This window comes from Symphalangus syndactylus, chromosome 24 (assembly GCF_028878055.3).
Source record: "Symphalangus syndactylus isolate Jambi chromosome 24, NHGRI_mSymSyn1-v2.1_pri, whole genome shotgun sequence".
Taxonomy (NCBI): Eukaryota; Metazoa; Chordata; class Mammalia; order Primates; family Hylobatidae; genus Symphalangus; species Symphalangus syndactylus.
In genome coordinates, this window is record NC_072446.2 from 34,678,701 (window position 1) to 34,695,447 (window position 16,747).

A 16,747-nucleotide genomic window follows, 5' to 3' on the forward strand; every position below is an offset into this window, starting at 1 on the left:
ACCACACAACAGATGAAAGGATTGGAGCACGGCGTCAGCCGGTATGGTGTGACTCTTCCAGGTAGAGGAGCTCGGCAGGAGAGGGTGTGGACTGCGCTGCTGGACAGGCCTGGCTAGAATGTGCCTTCTGATGCTTGTTGGCCACAGGGCCTTGTGCAGCTACTTAACCTCTCTGAGCCCTCAGCCTCCGCTTGCATAAATCGGGGATAACAATGCCACTGGGCATTCGATACGTGCTAGCTACTACAGTTACAGAAAAGTCAAGGAACTAGACCCAAAGTGACAGCGCCACCATCTGATCCTGTGATAGGCCCTGTTGTGCTCTCCTGCCCCTCTCTGCAGGGACGCTTACGGTTATGCACTGTCCTCCCGCCAGGCTGCGAGTGAGCACCAGCCGGCAGGGCCTGCCTTACTCACTGTTCCGTCACCAGCCCAAAGCTGGACACAGAGCAGGTGCCTTCTTCTTCGGGGACCTCTAGGTGGCTTCCTGGGATGGCAAACAGGTTTCACCCAGCACGTCAACTCTGGCCAGATGGCAGTGGCCGCTTGGAGCCCTGTCCCTCAGGGTCTAGGGAACAGCAAGAGCGGCAGGGACATAGTTCGAGGCGTGTGGCGTCCCCAGCAGCCTGTCTGTGACCCTGGGCTGCACAATGCATTGGAATGAAATGCTGCTTTCTTCATCTGGCCACTCGTCTGCCTCCTCACTCATGGGGACTCTGTCCTTTGAGGATTGATTAAAAACATGCTAAAGCACTGCTGACTTCTGAGGGGGAAACCAACTTTCTCATCACCTATGTCGAATGAGTAGAATCACAGTTTTTTTATTTTTTGAGACAGGGTCTTCTTGCTCTGTTGCCCAGGCTGTAGTACAGTGGAATGATCATAGCTCACTGCAGCCTTGTGGAGAGCCAAATTCACATTCCCATGCATTGGCAAAGCCTGCAGACAGGGAAGTAGGTGGGATGGCAAAGACCCCCACCGAAGATCCTGTTATGGGTACCTTCCTGTTCTTCCCAGATCAGTGAAGCGTTGTGAATGGCTTCTCATAGTTAATAGTTAGCATAGGACAGACTGCAGAGGCCGCATCAAAGGAAGACAAAAATAATTATTGTCTGGACTTTTTAACCCCTGGCATGTATAAAAGTACTGAATAAACCAGAGCTGTTGGCGTTTCCCTATCAGGGAACCGTCCCTCCTAATCCCGCTTTTCTGTGTCTTTCTTTCACCATTCTTTCTCACTACTTCTCGGTGCATCCCTGAATAACCCCTGCGGCCGGACCGCAAGACAGCCTTGACCTCCTGGGCTCAAGCAATCCTCCCACCTCAGCCTCCCGTGTGGCCGAGATCATAGGTATGTGTCACCATGCCTGGCTAATTTTTCTATTTTTTGTAGAGATGGGGTTTCACCATGTTGCCCAGGCTGGGACTACAGGCGCCCACCACCACACCCAGCTAATTTTTTTGTATTTTTAGTAGAGACAGGATTTCACTGTGTTAGCCAGGATGGTCTCAAACTCCCGAGCTCAAAGATCCTCCCTGCCTTGGCCTCCCAAAGTGCTGGGATTACAGGCGAGAGCCATCACATCTGGCCTGAAATCACAATTCTGAAGTCACAAATGTGTGCGGGAAGAACCAAAGGAAGCGACAGCTACAAAGCCGTGACTGTGCCTTCATCACTACGCTAAGCATGCCATCCTCTGCAGCGAATGGGTATTATTGGCCCCACTGTGCAGTTGAAGAAGTGAGATTCAGAAAGGTGAAACTCACTTATCCAAATGTACAGCTAAATCAGCCAGATGTGGTGGCACCTCCCTCTCAGCTACTCAGGAAGTCAAGGATGCGGTGAGCCGTGGTTGCACCACTCCACTCCAGCCTGGGCCAAAGAGTAAGACCCTGTGTCTTAAAAAAAAAAAAAAAAAAAACAGGCCGGGTGCGGTGGCCCACGCCTGTAATCCCAGTACTTTGGGAGGCCGAGGCGGGCAGATCATGAGGTCAGGAGATCAAGACTATCCTGGCTAACACAGTGAAATCCTGTCTCTACTAAAAATACAAAAAAATTAGCTGGGTGTGGTGGCGGGCGCCTGTAGTCCCAGCTACTCAGGAGGCTGAGGCGGAAGAATGGCATGAACCTGGGATGCAGAGCTTGCAGTGAGCCGAGATCACGACACTGCACTCCAGCCTGGGCAACAGAGTGAGACCCTATCTCAAAAAAAAAAAAAAAAAAACCCAAACCAGAACAAAATATACAGCTGGTAATGACGCAGTGGGGATATGGACCCAAACCTGTCCACTCTAAAGCAGTGGCTCTCACCCTGATGCACAGAACCATCGGGAGCTTTAAACAGCCCAAATGCCAGGGCCTCACTGAGAGATTTGATGCTATTTTTGCAGTGGGGCCCACGTTGGGATCTGGTAATCCTTCATGCAGCCCCCATCCGAGTGGTCTGACATGCGGCGGAGCTCTGCATGCTCTGAGGGCTGTGGTCTGATGCGCGGCAGGGCTCTGCATGCTCTGAGGGCTGTGCTGTGTGGCCGGCCTCCCCAGGGAGCTGGAGCATGAGGCCCGGGGCCTTGGGTCCCACATCTAGACTCTAGGTGGGTCCCCAGTCCAGCCTTACAGCAGCACCACCTGCGTAGCTCGGTGGTGAAGTTGTCACTGCTACGCCCTCTAAGCCTCAGCTTTCTCGCAGGCAGAGTGAGGCTGCCCACGTGCCTTCCCTGGGGGAGTCCTGAAGTAGCTGCTGTGGGGAGAGGGGAAGGGAGGGTCAGCAGGCGAAGCTTAACTACAAAGAAAACTGGCCCGGGGATACCAAAACTAGCTTTAATTTGTCCAAAAGCCACACAGAGTTGTGTAGAAACTGATCCTGGGAGGGAAGCTGAGAGAGTCCACGATGCGCAGGGCCAAGGTGCCTCTAGAAGTTCTCCAGCAAGCCCAGGATGCGCTTTTGCTCGTTCTCCCGGAACTCCGGGCTCCGGCCGTCCCCGATGTTCTCTGCATACTCTAGGGGGACAAAGATAGAGTCAGGAGTGGATCCCAGGCATGGCGTCCACCGTGGCTACGTCGCTTCATACCTTTCCCAGAACCCCAACTCCCAGAGGTGCAAGCCGCCCTAATGCCCCCATTGTAGCCAAATTCCTTGGGGTCTTGCCTTTGAGGCCCTCAGTGGAAAGGTCCCAACTTACCTTTCCATGCTGGGATTCCCCTCCTAGCCACACCCTTCACTTCCGCCCTCATGAATTTATTCACTCAACACACACGGCATGGATGCTACTAAGGTCTGAATGTTTGTGTCCCCTCCAAAATTCATGCTGAAACCTCATCCTCAACGCAGCAAAGGTCTTTATGGGGTGATTAGGTTCTTACCATCTAATTATAAGATTAGATTAGGTCTAGATTAGGTCTAATCTAGGGGGATTAGACCCTTGCAAAAGGACTCCAGGGAACTCTCAAGACCCTTTGCCCTTCCCCCTTCTGCAATGTGAGGATGCAACAGGAAGGCCCTCAGCAAACACCAAAGGTTGGCACGGTGGTCTTGGACCCCCCGCCTCCAGAATTGTGAGGAAGTACATTTCTGTTCTTCATAAATTACCCAGTCTCAGGGATTTTGTTACAGCAGCACGAACAGACTAAGACAGACACCCGCTGGGCAGGCACTGCTCTGGGCTAGTGGTTCTGAGTGTGGACCTGAGCAGCAGTAGCAGCAGCAGCAGCAGCAGCAGCACTGCATGGAAACTTACTAGAAACACAAATTCTTGGGACCACCCTAGACCCACTTAACAGGAAACGGGTGGGGCCCAGTGATCTGGGTTTTATTGAGTCTCCAGGTGATGCTGATGTATGCTCCAGTTCAAGAACCTCTTTTTGGGAATGGGAATAAAGGAGTGATCGAAACAGATGCAAATTTCTGCTTGTGTGGAGCCTACTTTCTAGTGAGGGTCACAACCCAAAAAGTGAACAAAATACACAGGTAGCTGTCAGCAGGGAGTATCTGCTTAAAGGTCAGAAGGAGATGAGTGTGGAAAGGTCTGGGATCGAATGGCAGGGCAGCCAGGGCAGAGGATCTAAGGGGGGGCACTTCTTTGGTTTATCTGAGGGTCAGCAAAGAGGTCAGTGTGGCCACAGCCTGGAGCCACGGGAGGGGGCCATACCCAGATGGTGTGGGTCTGTGCACCACGGTAAGGGCTGTGGCCTTTCTGTGGGGTGGGTCCTGAGCAGAAAGGAGTGATGTGATTTGACTTTTGCCAGATCCCTCTCAATGCTGTGTGGGGGACACCATGGGGGAAGCAAAGGCAGGGAAAGGAGATGTGACGTGACAGTGGCCTGGATCGGGCAGGTAATGGTGGAGGTGAGGCAACGTCTTCAGCTTCTTGATGTTTTCTGAGGGTGGCTCCAATAAGATTTACAGATAGACCGGAAATGGGGTGTGAGAACGAGATGTGGATGTTGCAATCACCAAGAAATATGACAAGAGCATTGGGGAGGCTGACAGTGAGCCCAGAATCCCCCCAAGGACTGGGGGCACAGGTGCTGGTGCCAACAACAGGGAGGGGCTGTCAGGGGGTGCAGTCCCCCGACACAAACTTTGACAGCTGGGTGTATTCAGGGAAGGGAGGGAGAAAGAATAGTCTAGAAGTACTGGAGCATGGAAGACCCCTCCCATGTCTCCAGTGGTAGGAGGGGTGCAGGGGCGCCAGGTTTCAGAGAGACCAGGAAGAGAAAGGAAACATTCCTGAGGAGGGTGAGGCTCCGGGCACAGTTGAGGCAACAGATCGGTAGAGGATGCCATAGAGAGTGTCATGGTGGGCAGACTTGTGTTCTCGTCTCCCTTGTTGTCCCAGCACAGTGATCCTTAAGACTCCATTTCTTTTTTTTCAAAGTGTCCTGGTCCCCCAAAATAGCATGGTCACTCTGGTTTTTTTTTAGGAGATGGCGAGGGGTGATTTGGTGACTCTGGACTTCCTGCGGTGGCTCCTGGAGCAAGTGTAGGGGATCTGGTGGGAGGGGAAGGGGGAGGATGGGGTGGTCCAACCCCTCACTGTCCTCTGACTGTCCCCTGCCCATAGCCAGAGAGGAAAAGGCGCAACGTCGGGCTGCGATCGAATCCTAGCTCTGACTCACAACTGTGCCCTTGGGTGGTCCCCTCTGAAAATGTTCAAATAACAAAAGTCCAGGGAACATTAGTTCCCTCCCTGAGCCTCCTTTGCTCAGGCCAGTAATGGCACTGGGGAAGTCCCACACCCCCTCCGGGTCCCCTCCTGAGATGTCCTCCCTGTGAAAGCCTGCCTGCCTGGTCACCTCTCACTCCCGCACCCGGCCCCAGGCCACTGCCTCCAGTTCATGCGAGCCTGACTGCTAGACCATCCTCCACCCAGCCCCTCTCTCCCTAGACGGAGAGCTGCATGAAGGCAGGGGCTTTCGCCTTCTTCCCAGCTAAGCCTGGTTGAGGGCCCCCCCAGCAGAGTGTCGTGCTGAAGGATCTCCTGCAGTGGGTGACTAGGATGGCTGCTTGCACTTCTGCCCCCTGGTCCCTTACTGGCGCCTGGCTTGAGAAAGAAAATGGAGAGAACTCTCTAGTAAGAGGCTTTTGCATAATGAAACACCTGCTGATCCAAACCAGACACAGACTGGGGAGAGAAAACAAAGCGTGTGACCTCTCACCCCTCCCCTGTCAGCCCCACCCCTGCCAATGCTGGGGAAGTAATTTTGCTCCTGCTACCTCTTTATGTTGCCCCGTTCCTCTTTATTACTTTGGATGCATGCTGGAAAATGGGATTTGGGATTCAGGCATGTGCCAGCTGTGAGGCTCCCCCCGGAAATCATCCTATTCTGTTAGGCCCATCCATCACCTCCAACAGCAAATGGTTGTGATGCCTCCTATTAAGGCCCCTTAGAGAGAGGGCTGGGATGATGGAGACAGGAACTGAGCTTCCGGAGAAGGCTCTGGGGCTGCGTGTAAGTGGTATCTCTTACTCATATGTGAATGATACAGTTGCTGCCCCAGGAGAGAGAGAAACGACCATTATGGCATCTAATATCCCCGGAGGCATGGTCTGGAAGCAGGAGTCTTAATGGATTGAGCTAACACTTTGCTCTCCTAATGTCTTCTCAGACCCAGGAGGGAGGGAAGTGGAGAAACAGTCCGATGCTTTGGGGCAGTGATTTTCCAACAGTAAAGCCGGCTTCCCTGAGTTCTTTCTAGGGATGTACGAAGCAGAGGGAACCCACACCTGCATCAATCCCTTTGCCGAATCACCTGTGCCGAGGCCTCACTTACACATGCCGATGGTACACAGAGCACCCATCCCATGCGCAAGTCTCCTCTGTCACTCCAACTGTGCTAAGAAGCAAACAGAGTCACATCACCCATTCTCTGGAAAGGGGATATCTGACTGACCCACAGGCAGTGAATTGCTCAGTGTTGCCTGGAAGAGGGCCTGTCCCATACAGAGCGGAGTGGAACTAACATGTGCTGTGCACTGCTATGTGCCTGCATTATCTATGTTGTCTCACATGTAACCTTTGCAGCAATCTCACAAGGTAAAGAACACCAGCCCTACTTACCCGGGGGAAACAGAGGCTATCAGAGAACTGAAGCAACCTGCCCAAGTCTAGGATGTAGAGGAGCCGGAATTCAAACCTTGAAATGTGTGGATAGTAAAAAAAGGCCCCTAAAAAGCCACTGGGAGTGGGCCGGTCCTCACAGCAGCACCCTGTTACCTAAGCAACAGGCTACCCTGCCTGGCCCCTGGTCTTTGTGGAAAAAAACCCTGCTCTGTGAGCGTTCCAAAACAGGAATGTCTTATGTACAGGGGCCTCGGTGGCCAGGACAGATGTGGGTAGACTGGCTGGGGTCACACTGTCTTATGCCAAGTTACCAAATATCAGAGCTGGAAGGGTTCTCAGAAATTTATTGCAGCCCTGAGGGGACAGGTGAATGGCCAGGGTCCCACAGCGAGCCGGCCACGGAGCCAGGCCCAGAACCAGGTCCGACGACCTGGCCTAGTGCTCCTCCACTGTCCGGGGAAGCTGCACCCTCAGGCACCTCACCCTCACCCTTTGCCCTTGCTCATTCTTTGTTTCTATGGCAGAGTCCTATTTAGAGCAAATCTTGGTGGTGCCAGCTACCTCTGGTTATTACAGCTGCTGCAGCAGTTTATAAATATTGAACAGAGTCCTCCCAGAGGTCTTGGGAAAGAGTTCTCTCTGCTGCATGTGTGTGTGCGTGTGTGCATGTGTGCATGTGTATGTAAGAGGAAAAGAGACTGCAGGATGAGGGGAGAGGGAGAAAAGGATGAGGGGAGAGGGGGAAGAGGCTAAGTCAGTGGAGAGTGAGAAAGACGGCATACATGCCAACTCCTTTCTCTACTTCCCCCACATTTTCAAATGCTCTTATAATAAAGGCTTTGATGGAACTCAGAAATGGGCAGCAGTGCTGAACGCATAAATATTAACGCAAACTTTAGACAGCAGGTTTACTATTCAGACATGGAATACAAGCTGTTCTGTTTATGTTGAGAGGGAGAGGGAGGGGGCACCGGGGCTGGTGGATGGGGAAAAGTCATCTTCCAGGGCGGAGACCTGGACGAGTATTCACAAGCCTGGTTCAGATCCATGAACCTTAAGCCTTAAATGTTCACCTTTTTAAAAATGCAGGAGGAAGAGGGAGGAGGAATGCCCAATATTTTCACATTGAAAACTCTTGAAGATGTACATATAACCACAAAATAGAAACCGAGAAAGGAAAATCCTTCAGGTCTAACAGAGATTCCTTGACAACAGCAACGAACTTGGAAGGTTGAAAGCTGCGCTTCTCCAGGAGCAGTGTATTTTGCTAGGCTGTAGGTTCTCATTTCATCAGGGATGCCATTCAAATGAAACCCACTTACAGAGAAAGACCCTTGCTCTTGCTTACAATGCCAATGGTCACGTTCTCAGAGTCCCACGGATGTTTTAACCTGCTTGGAAAAGCACCCACTGACACCCACCCACCCCCACAAGGCCCCGGGGAAGTCGAGCCTGTGTGCTGGTCCCTGCTTTTCCTGGTGGCATCTCAGTCCAAGCTGCTGCTTAACTTCAGGCGAAAGGATTAGGTCAAGGAAGGAAGGACCTTCCATTTACTGAGTATGTAACTTGGTCCCAGGCACCCAACTGCATTTTAACCTTGGAGGCTTCCTGAGAGAGGCAATATTTATTTTAGGTGTTTTTTTGTTTGGATTTTTTACAGAGGAGGAAACCAAGACTTAAATATGTTACCTACTAACTTGCCCAGAGTTACACAGAGATCCAGAATTTATGCTCATCTGAGCGTCTCCGTTCCTGGGTGAGCTTGGACACTAATCATAACAATAAAGACAGCTAACATGTAACAGGCACTTTCTTCTAGGTGCCAGCCACCATGTGAGCATGTGTACACACAGCACTTCACCCCATTCTCACAGCAGCCTTCTGACACAGGTTCTCCCCATCTTACAGATGCAGGAGTTATGGCTTGGAGAGGGGAGGAGCTGCCTGAGGTCAGACACTAGAAAGCGGCAGAGCTTGCTTGTGAACCTGGGCAACTCACTGCAGGCTGCATGGTGTTAGCACAGTTGGTTCTCCAAGAGTGCTTCCCCCCGCCTCTCCGCATACCACCACCACACTACCCCGGGCAGCGCTTCCCGAGAGCCCTCTTGGGTGAACTGGGTGTGAGGCCTGGGGGCTGCAATCCTAAGGCAAATGTGACATATTTGCTAAAAAGCTCTCGAGGTGTCCTTAAGACGCCTCTGAGCCCTGTCAAGGCCGCTGGCTACAGGGCTAACATACAGGCCTCTCTCCATGATCCTTTCTTGCCTCCAAATACCCTGCAGGACACCGTATCCATGACCAGGTGCAAGCCACACACATGCCAACATGTCATCCAAAGATAAATCCTATCAGCCTCTGCAGCTTTAAATCACACAGACAAACTGGGTTACCAAGATCCCCAAATCAATATGGAAATACATGTTTATGAGCTACTAAGAGGAGATTTTAAACCATAAAGAATACTTGCAAATCAAAGGGCCATGGGCCAAATTCTAAAAGCATTTAAGTTTCTGGCTCATTCTTTTTGCCCAGCAGTGAGAGAGTTTTGAGCCAGTAATCCTCTAAGCTTTCCTCTGCAAACCAGCCGCTGTGCAGTAGCCGTGGCTGCTCCCGGGCATCTGTGTGATCCTCCAACAACTTTCACCAGGAGACTAAAACATCAACAAGACTGGCCAGTGGCTTCCACTGCAACCATTGGCACAAATATTTATATTTCGAAGCATTCTCAGGTCACAGCTCCTATGCCACAGCTAAGGCGATGACTGCTCAACAATGCCCATGCACAGCTGCCTATGGAAACCTTTCCCATGCAGGCAGCCACAGAGAGAGAATGCAGAATGGTGGCTGCCAGGGGCTGGGGGGAGGGAGGAACGGGGAGTTCCAGTTTTGCAAGATGAAAAAAAAAGGCCTGTGGATAGATGGTAGTGATGGTAGTAATGGTCAAAATGATAAATTATTACTACAATAATAAAAAACAAAAGAAGCCACGCCTTCCGTTCAGCCTCCCTGGATCTTTGGGCTCCTTTTCATGTCCAGCTGGATTAACTGTGAGTTAACTGTGCCGTCTTCATTCCCCCTGTACCTCTGCATCCCAGCACTGGCTCCATTCTGCTTTGCGCTACGGTCAGTCATCTCACTTGTGAGGGACGTATGCCTGTTGGGGACAGGGTCTCCTGAGTGTCTCCCTTATCTTAGAAGCCTGCCTAGCACCCTGTGATGTCAAATTGGTGCTCTCTAAAGGTGAGTGCCCTGCATTTTTCTTCTCTCCTAAAAGCCCATAAGAGCACATGGGCCAGTCAGCAGTTGGCACATTCCTTATACTGCTGTGCATAGCTCCTTCCGAGTCTGGATCCAGTTTACATCGCCAGAGACCCAGGTACCCCCACTAAGCTCAGTGAGTCTCAGTTTCCTTGTTACCCCACTTTCTAGGCCTGTTGTGAGGACCAGAGGTAATGACACTGTACCCCAAAGGCCTGACCCAGAGGAGGTAGGAGCTCAGTAAGTGACCACTACTTGGTCTGGATTTCTGGAATAGAACAAAGAAGCCTACAGCACCACCTCAGCACACACCCCAGTCAGCAGTAACTGACTCCTCCTCTCTGCCACTTGGGGTGCCGAGCACCACAGAAATAAATGGCAGTAAGTCTTCTGCTGTTTTCATGGAGCACATGGCCCTATTTGCCCTTCTCTTTGTGGGCATCTCAGTCCTCAGACCACGGTTCCCTAGGAGGGCCCACAGTCCTCAGGCCAGAGCTGCTGCTGGTTCTGGGGAAGGCTGGACGTCGGGAGCACCGAGTGAGCAGTGTGCAGAGAGAGGGGCTTTAATGAGCCATCAATTATTCCCTGTACTCTTGGCACCCCCAACAGAGGAGGGAGAAAATTGTGAGAGTGGGGGCTGAAAAATAACGGGAAAAGTCCCCCGCTGGGCTTGCCTCATCAGCGTTTTCCTGAGACCTCAAGGGATACATCAGCTGTCATCCTGCCAGCAAAACTTAGGAAATATGTAGGCCATAAAATCAAAGAAAAAAGCTTGCATCTAATTAGTATGTTAAAGAAAAAAAGGAAGCAACCCAAACTGAAAAACAAAATTAAAATCAAAGAGGACAGACTGATGAGCTGGTTTTCTTTATGAGGCTTTGTTTTCTTGGGCTTTTGATTGAAGGAAGGGTGGGAGGGAGGGGGGGTGGTATAAAAAGGAGAACCAGATGGGCTTTTTGGACGGGGGTCCCAGAAGAGCCCAGCCTCCCACCCCTCCCACCTCCATGGGAGCCTCAACCCTGTCAACCTCAGCACCACCCTCTCCACCCAAGTGAGGGCTCCTCAGGGTCCTTGCAGCACCCTGTTCAGGGGGTGCTCCCAGAGGCAGGCCACACTGCACAGGCTCCACACCCTGCTGCAGACTGGCTTCCCCTGCTGTGGGTGAGGCAGAACAGGGGCACACCAGCGGGAGGGCTGAGAACTCTTTATGACAACCTTCCATCTAGAGAGAACTCTTAATTGCCAGCGTGATGTTTGGGGCCTCTTCGACCTGAGCAATGGCATTCAATTCCCAGGCTCTAAATATCACTTCCACACTGATGACCTCAAACTTCCCAAATGATTCCCCAGGCACTAATGAGAATGTCTGCTGTCTGCTAGCCAATCAAGGGATGCAGTCACCCCTTGTACCCCAAACTCACTGTGCCCCTAGGAGAACTCAGGAGCCCTGCCCAGCCACACCCCACCCAACACTCCAGCCTCCTGCACCTCTGCTTGGCCTCCCCTGATGGGGCTACAGTCCTCCCCAAGGCCACTGCATCCTGCCCTGTCCTCCTCCAGGCCTCTGCTCCCTCTGCCTGGTTTGGGCAGCAGTCCTAGTCCTGAGGAGGAGAAGCGGCTCCCTCCCTGCTTACATAACTGCCTCCGTGCCACTCCCTCCCTCAGCACACTGCTCACAACTTGACGGGTGCTTAGCACGTTCTAATTAGTTTTGAGCCTCTCCCCCTAGACTGTGAACGCCTGAAGGATAGGGATCTCGCTTATTCCTTTAGTATCTCTAGGACTAGACACGGAGCCTGGCACTGAGCAGGGCCAGCTGAGTAGTTCCTGGAGTGTGCGTTTCACTGGGCTTGGATTATGGTCAATCATTTATACTCTATGTCCCCGGAAGGCTGTAAACTCCATGAGGGCAGCTGCCGTGTGACACCTCCGTAGTACAGCACTTAGCACTGTGCCCAGCTAGTCCCGAGGAGAGTCACAGTCAATGTTTGCTACATTAAATTCATACAAGGGTAGGGTTTCATTCCACAATGTCTGCAGTTGTTACTGGTTTCCATTATTTGCTTGGCATTGCTCTGGGTGCTGAGGAGACACAGTGAACAAGGCAGACAGTGTCCATCACGGAGCTTATATTTTAATGTATGAGACAGACAAAAGGAGTAAACAAACACATAAATAAAAACAATCATAGGTTGCGATAAGGGCTCGGATGGAAAGAAAAAGGGTGCTATGATGGGAATAATGGATGCAGAGAAGTGGATGGATTCAAGGTTGAGTTTGGAGACAGAAGAGGTGGGATGGACTAAGGAGCTGGCTATGAAGGGTGACGGGGAGAGAAACGAAGGGCTGAGCCCAGGCCTGGAAGGATGGCTGCGAGGGTATGCATGGAGGTGGGGGAGGTGAGGGTGGGCAGAAAGCAGCGGGGGAGAAAAACAGAGGGGTGAGAATGAAGATGGCGCCTGTGCGGACCCTTCACCAGTTCGCTCACCTGCTCGCTTGCCCAGGCACTCACTCAACAATCATCCACTCAGTATCCAGTATGGGGTCAGCACCTTAAAAGGCACTAGGGAAATAAACCAGGATCCGAGGGAGACAGAGGCTAGGGCTCACAATAATGGAAAACTGTGAATCACTTAGGGTGCGTGTGGCAGGGTTTGAGAAAGAAAAACATCCAACTACTACTACATGTCAGCACCCGTTAAAAATACTTTTCCTTTCTTGGAAGATCACTGTTTTGATTACAAGGATGGAGGTGCAGGGAGAAGGCTCAATGCAAGATAGTAGAGCTGAGGGTAATAAGAAGTTCTAATTGAACATGTGGGCGTTAGAAGTAAATGCCATTTAAAGGCTGGAGTTGCAAATCACCACAGCTACACCTTAGGGAGGAGGCGAAATGAGGCTCTGAGCAGTAATTCACGCGAATCTGACACTAAGAATGAGAAGGAGCCCCCAGGGTGTCACCCCGGAAGGCATGAGTGGGGCTAAGTGTGTCCATCAGACCCCTTTACTGTCTTTTTCTCTGAGGAGAAAACAACAGATTCCAATGCCTCATACTCTCCATCTACAAAATGGGTGCAATGGATTTACCATTCCCCGATGGGGAGGGCTGAGCAGATAAAAGATTTCCAGCCCCTGTGCCTTCACTCGCACTGCTGTTTCTTTCTGGACTGTCTTTGTCCTAGCCTCTCAGACCAGCTCAATGCCACCTCTCTCACAAGGCTTCCCACAGGATTTTGGCCATGCCTCACTTAAAATCATGATGACAATGATCTTCCTGGTATTTTATAATACTGACACTAACGTTCACTGTTAACTTGTGTCATCTCATTCAATCCCCTTGCACTTTCTAGGTCACAAAGCAACTGGTATCTTGCTTGAGGTAACAGAGTAAACAACAGAGCCAAGATTTGGATCCAGAAGCTTCTGACCCTAGAGCCCACACTCTTAACCTTGCTTCACTTCACTGTGTGGACTACATTTGTCTTCACATTTCATCTGCCACCTGGAATGGGAGCTAAAAGCAACTTAAAGGCAATCTCTCTGAGTAAATCTAGCCTAGTCCTTCATCTTAGAAATGGGCAGAATGAGGGCCCGAGGGGAATACTGATTTGTCTGCAGTTACCCAGTCCATCTGGACACTCCCTGAACTCTGGCGTCGTCGGTACTGGAAATTCCCACATAGGCCTCCACCGCCACACGTACCAGGCAGTGCTCCCCAGTTAGTGCCTAAGTGGCTGACGGTGGGGCTGCATTCAGAGCTCAAAACAGGGGCCCTGCCTTGTGACTGGGGGCTTGCTCACCGACTGGAGGCCTCTCCAGCTGAGTCAGGTCCAGTCAAAGATCCAACAGCATTTGGGGAACTCAATGGGGTGGGTGAGGTGGAGGGAAACCCACACTGACTGAGCACCCACTGTATGCCAGGTACAGACTGGACGCTGTAGTACCTCCTGTAACCTTTGCAAAATTTCTCCTAGCTGTGATCAGGCTCGCAGCTAGGGGAGGCAGAGCTAGGCCCAGAAGGCAGGCATACTCTCCACCACTCCACATTGCTTCAATTCACTGCAGAATTCCAGTTACAGTAGTCCCCTGCATCCCTACAGATGTTCCAAGACCCCCGATGGATGCCTGAAACTGCACACAGTACTGAAACCTATGTACACTATGTTTTTCCCTATAGATACACACCTATGATAACTACACAACCATGACAAAGGTTTATTTATAAATTAGGCACAGTAAGAGATTAACAACAATAACTAAATAAAACAGAACAATTATAACAATATACCATAAAAAAGTTATATGAATGTGGCCGCTCTCTCTCAAAATATCTTATTGTACTGTACTCATGTATTTCTGGACAGTTGACTGTGTGTAACTGAAAGCAAAACTGTGGATAAGAAAGGACTATTGTATTTCTTGTCATTTCCTTGCTTTTTTCCCTAAGAAAGCAATTTCCTTCCACTATGTGTAGTTTGGAATTGAATTTTTTGTTTTGCTTTTTTAAAAAAATTTAACAACTGTTTCAAGCCCTTGTGCCTCTTGTTTATGGATGTAAGTTCTGGAACTGGAGGGTCAGAGGCAGAGAACAACGAGGCTAGTCTTCAGTATTCTGACAAAGACAACCTGGACACACAGTGAAATGGACAACAACCTAAGCTTTCAGTGCAGAAAATGCTCTGCAGAAAATGCTCTGCACCAAATACCAGGGATACTGACAGAGGCTCAGAAAGTAAGCATCATCTAATCCTCTGGAGCCCCAGACATGAGTAGTATCCAACTCACCCTTGATGATATGCCGGACAATTTTGATGGAGCTTCCTCGCATGTTTAGGATCTGGTGAACCCTCTGGCGAATCTAATAAGGGAAAAAATGGATAGAGAAAGAAAGACAACCATTTGTCCTGACACACCAGAATGTATCACCCTGAAATGATTTACTTCACCCCATCCCTGAAACAGAAGGCTGATGTAGAGTAAAGGAATTCAAGGACAGTGTGACCCCCTTCTTTCCCTGAGAGTTCACCTAAGCAGCTGGCGAGGAAGGAGGCAGGGATGGATAAGCTCATCCAGGGGAAGACCCTCCTACCTGGGGGACATTGGCATTGCAGATCTCGGCCATGATGTAGCAGATGTGCTGGAGAACAAAGAGCCCCGCATCCAGGCGCCGGAGGTAGAACTCCTCCTCGGTGTCATTGTCGATGATCTCTCCTCGCCGGACCATGTCCTAGAAACAAATGAACGTTTAGGAATAAAAGCTGGACAGTGAATGGGAGGAAAGAATGGACTCCTAGTCTGGCCATAATATACATAACAATAGCAACTATAACAACAGCAAAAGAAAACCACCTCATCTTTTTGATTTGTCTACATCTCCCTTTACTCTAAAGTATCTTTCATATTCTTCATTCTTAATGGACTATAGAGGCCCCAGGAGGCGAGCTTAAAGCCTATTTTTTCCTGTCTGACGAATCAGGGCCAAAATGATCTCATCCACATATAAAAAAAGCTAAAAAAAAAAAAAAGCTGAAGGGACACAAACCTAAGCTATTTATCTGCTTCCACTCATTTTTCACTCTTTGGTTTGGGCCTCCGTAAATAATCTCTCTGTAAGATACAGTTGGCCCCTGACCTACCACGGATCGACTTTATGATGAGGTAAGAGTGACAGGCATGCAGTAGAAACTGTACTTCTCCTGCAAGGCTGGTAGTGGCAATGAGCCTCAGGTCCCAGTCAGCCATGCATTTTCTTTTCTTTTTTTTTTTTGAGATGGAGTTTTGCTCTTGTCCCCCAGGCTGGAGTGCAATGGTGTGATCTCGGCACACTGCAACCTCCGCCTCCCTGGTTCATGCAATTCTCCTGCCTCAGCCTCCTGAGTAGCTGGGATTACAGGCACGTGCCACCACGCCCAGCTAATTTTTGTATTTTTAGTAGAGACGAGATTTCCCCATGTTGGCCAGGCTGGTCTCGAACTCCTGACCTTGGCCTCCCAAAGTGCTAGGATTACAGGTGTGAGCCACCACACCTGGCAGCCATGCATTTTCAACTAATGATATTTTCAATTTATGGTGGGTTTATCAGGATGCAATGTTATCGTAAGCCGAGGAGCATATGTATACTTAAATCTCCCTTCCAAATCAAGTTAAACACAGGGGAGAAAGGTCCCCTTTCTCCACAACTCTGAAACCAACGGCACAGGCACCCAACTTGCGTAAATATGCCCTCTGGCTTAGGTGTTTTGTCAGAGGGCATGTTGCATTTCCCACGTCCAACACTCCCCAGGCCAAAGCCCTAACTAAGTCACAGGAGTCTCCTTTGTAACCCTAGACCTCTCAGACTTGCTGTCCTCATATCCAGTCCTCCCCGGTAGATTCCTTAAAAAAAAAAAAAAAAAACCCAGCTTTATTGAAATATAATTCACATACTATACAATTCATCCATTGAAAGTGTACAATCTAACAGCTTTTATATATTGAGTTGTGCAATCAATTTTTAACATCTTTACCATCCCCCAACCCCAATCCTCTCACCCCTCATCCTGGGCACTGTGAACACTTCTGCCAAGACAGCTCAGGGCCCTACTGCTTTCCCTCCTTGGGATTCTGGGGTATGGTTCAAGCTCACATCATTTTTCAGCTACGTCCATAACAAAAGCTTTCCTGATTTTAAGGCTAACAACTGCTCCTTTCTAAAATTGCTGAGAGCACCTTGACAAACCACTCTGCAACATGACCTCCTCTCCTCCCCATCATCTTCACGCTGACTTCAGTCCCCACCAGCTATCTCTGTCTGCAGCCTTTATTTCGTGAGAGTGGACTGTGAGCTCTGTGAAGGTAGGGCCCTAGCTCAGTACACATCTATGCAGCCAATGAGACAATGAGAGGAAAAAAGACATCTCTGTTTTTTTTGTTTTGTTTGTTTGA

The 16,747-nt window shown here is 50.2% G+C and overlaps 1 protein-coding gene across 2 annotated transcripts in view; it reads right to left on the minus strand.

The window, feature by feature from the left end:
• Positions 1 to 2,807: 2,807 nt before the first annotated feature.
• The window catches only part of CTNNBL1 (catenin beta like 1), a 178,367-nt gene continuing 164,427 nt past the window's right edge, over positions 2,808 to 16,747 (minus strand). For both annotated transcript variants that reach the window (XM_055265460.2, XM_063633566.1), the window contains exons 14-16: positions 14,913 to 15,050; positions 14,609 to 14,681; positions 2,808 to 3,001 (exon numbers count right to left, since the gene is read on the minus strand). In XM_055265460.2, the coding sequence (XP_055121435.1) occupies positions 2,913 to 3,001; positions 14,609 to 14,681; positions 14,913 to 15,050 (300 nt within the window). In that variant the 3' untranslated portion in view covers positions 2,808 to 2,912. The remainder of the gene's footprint in view (positions 3,002 to 14,608; positions 14,682 to 14,912; positions 15,051 to 16,747) is intronic.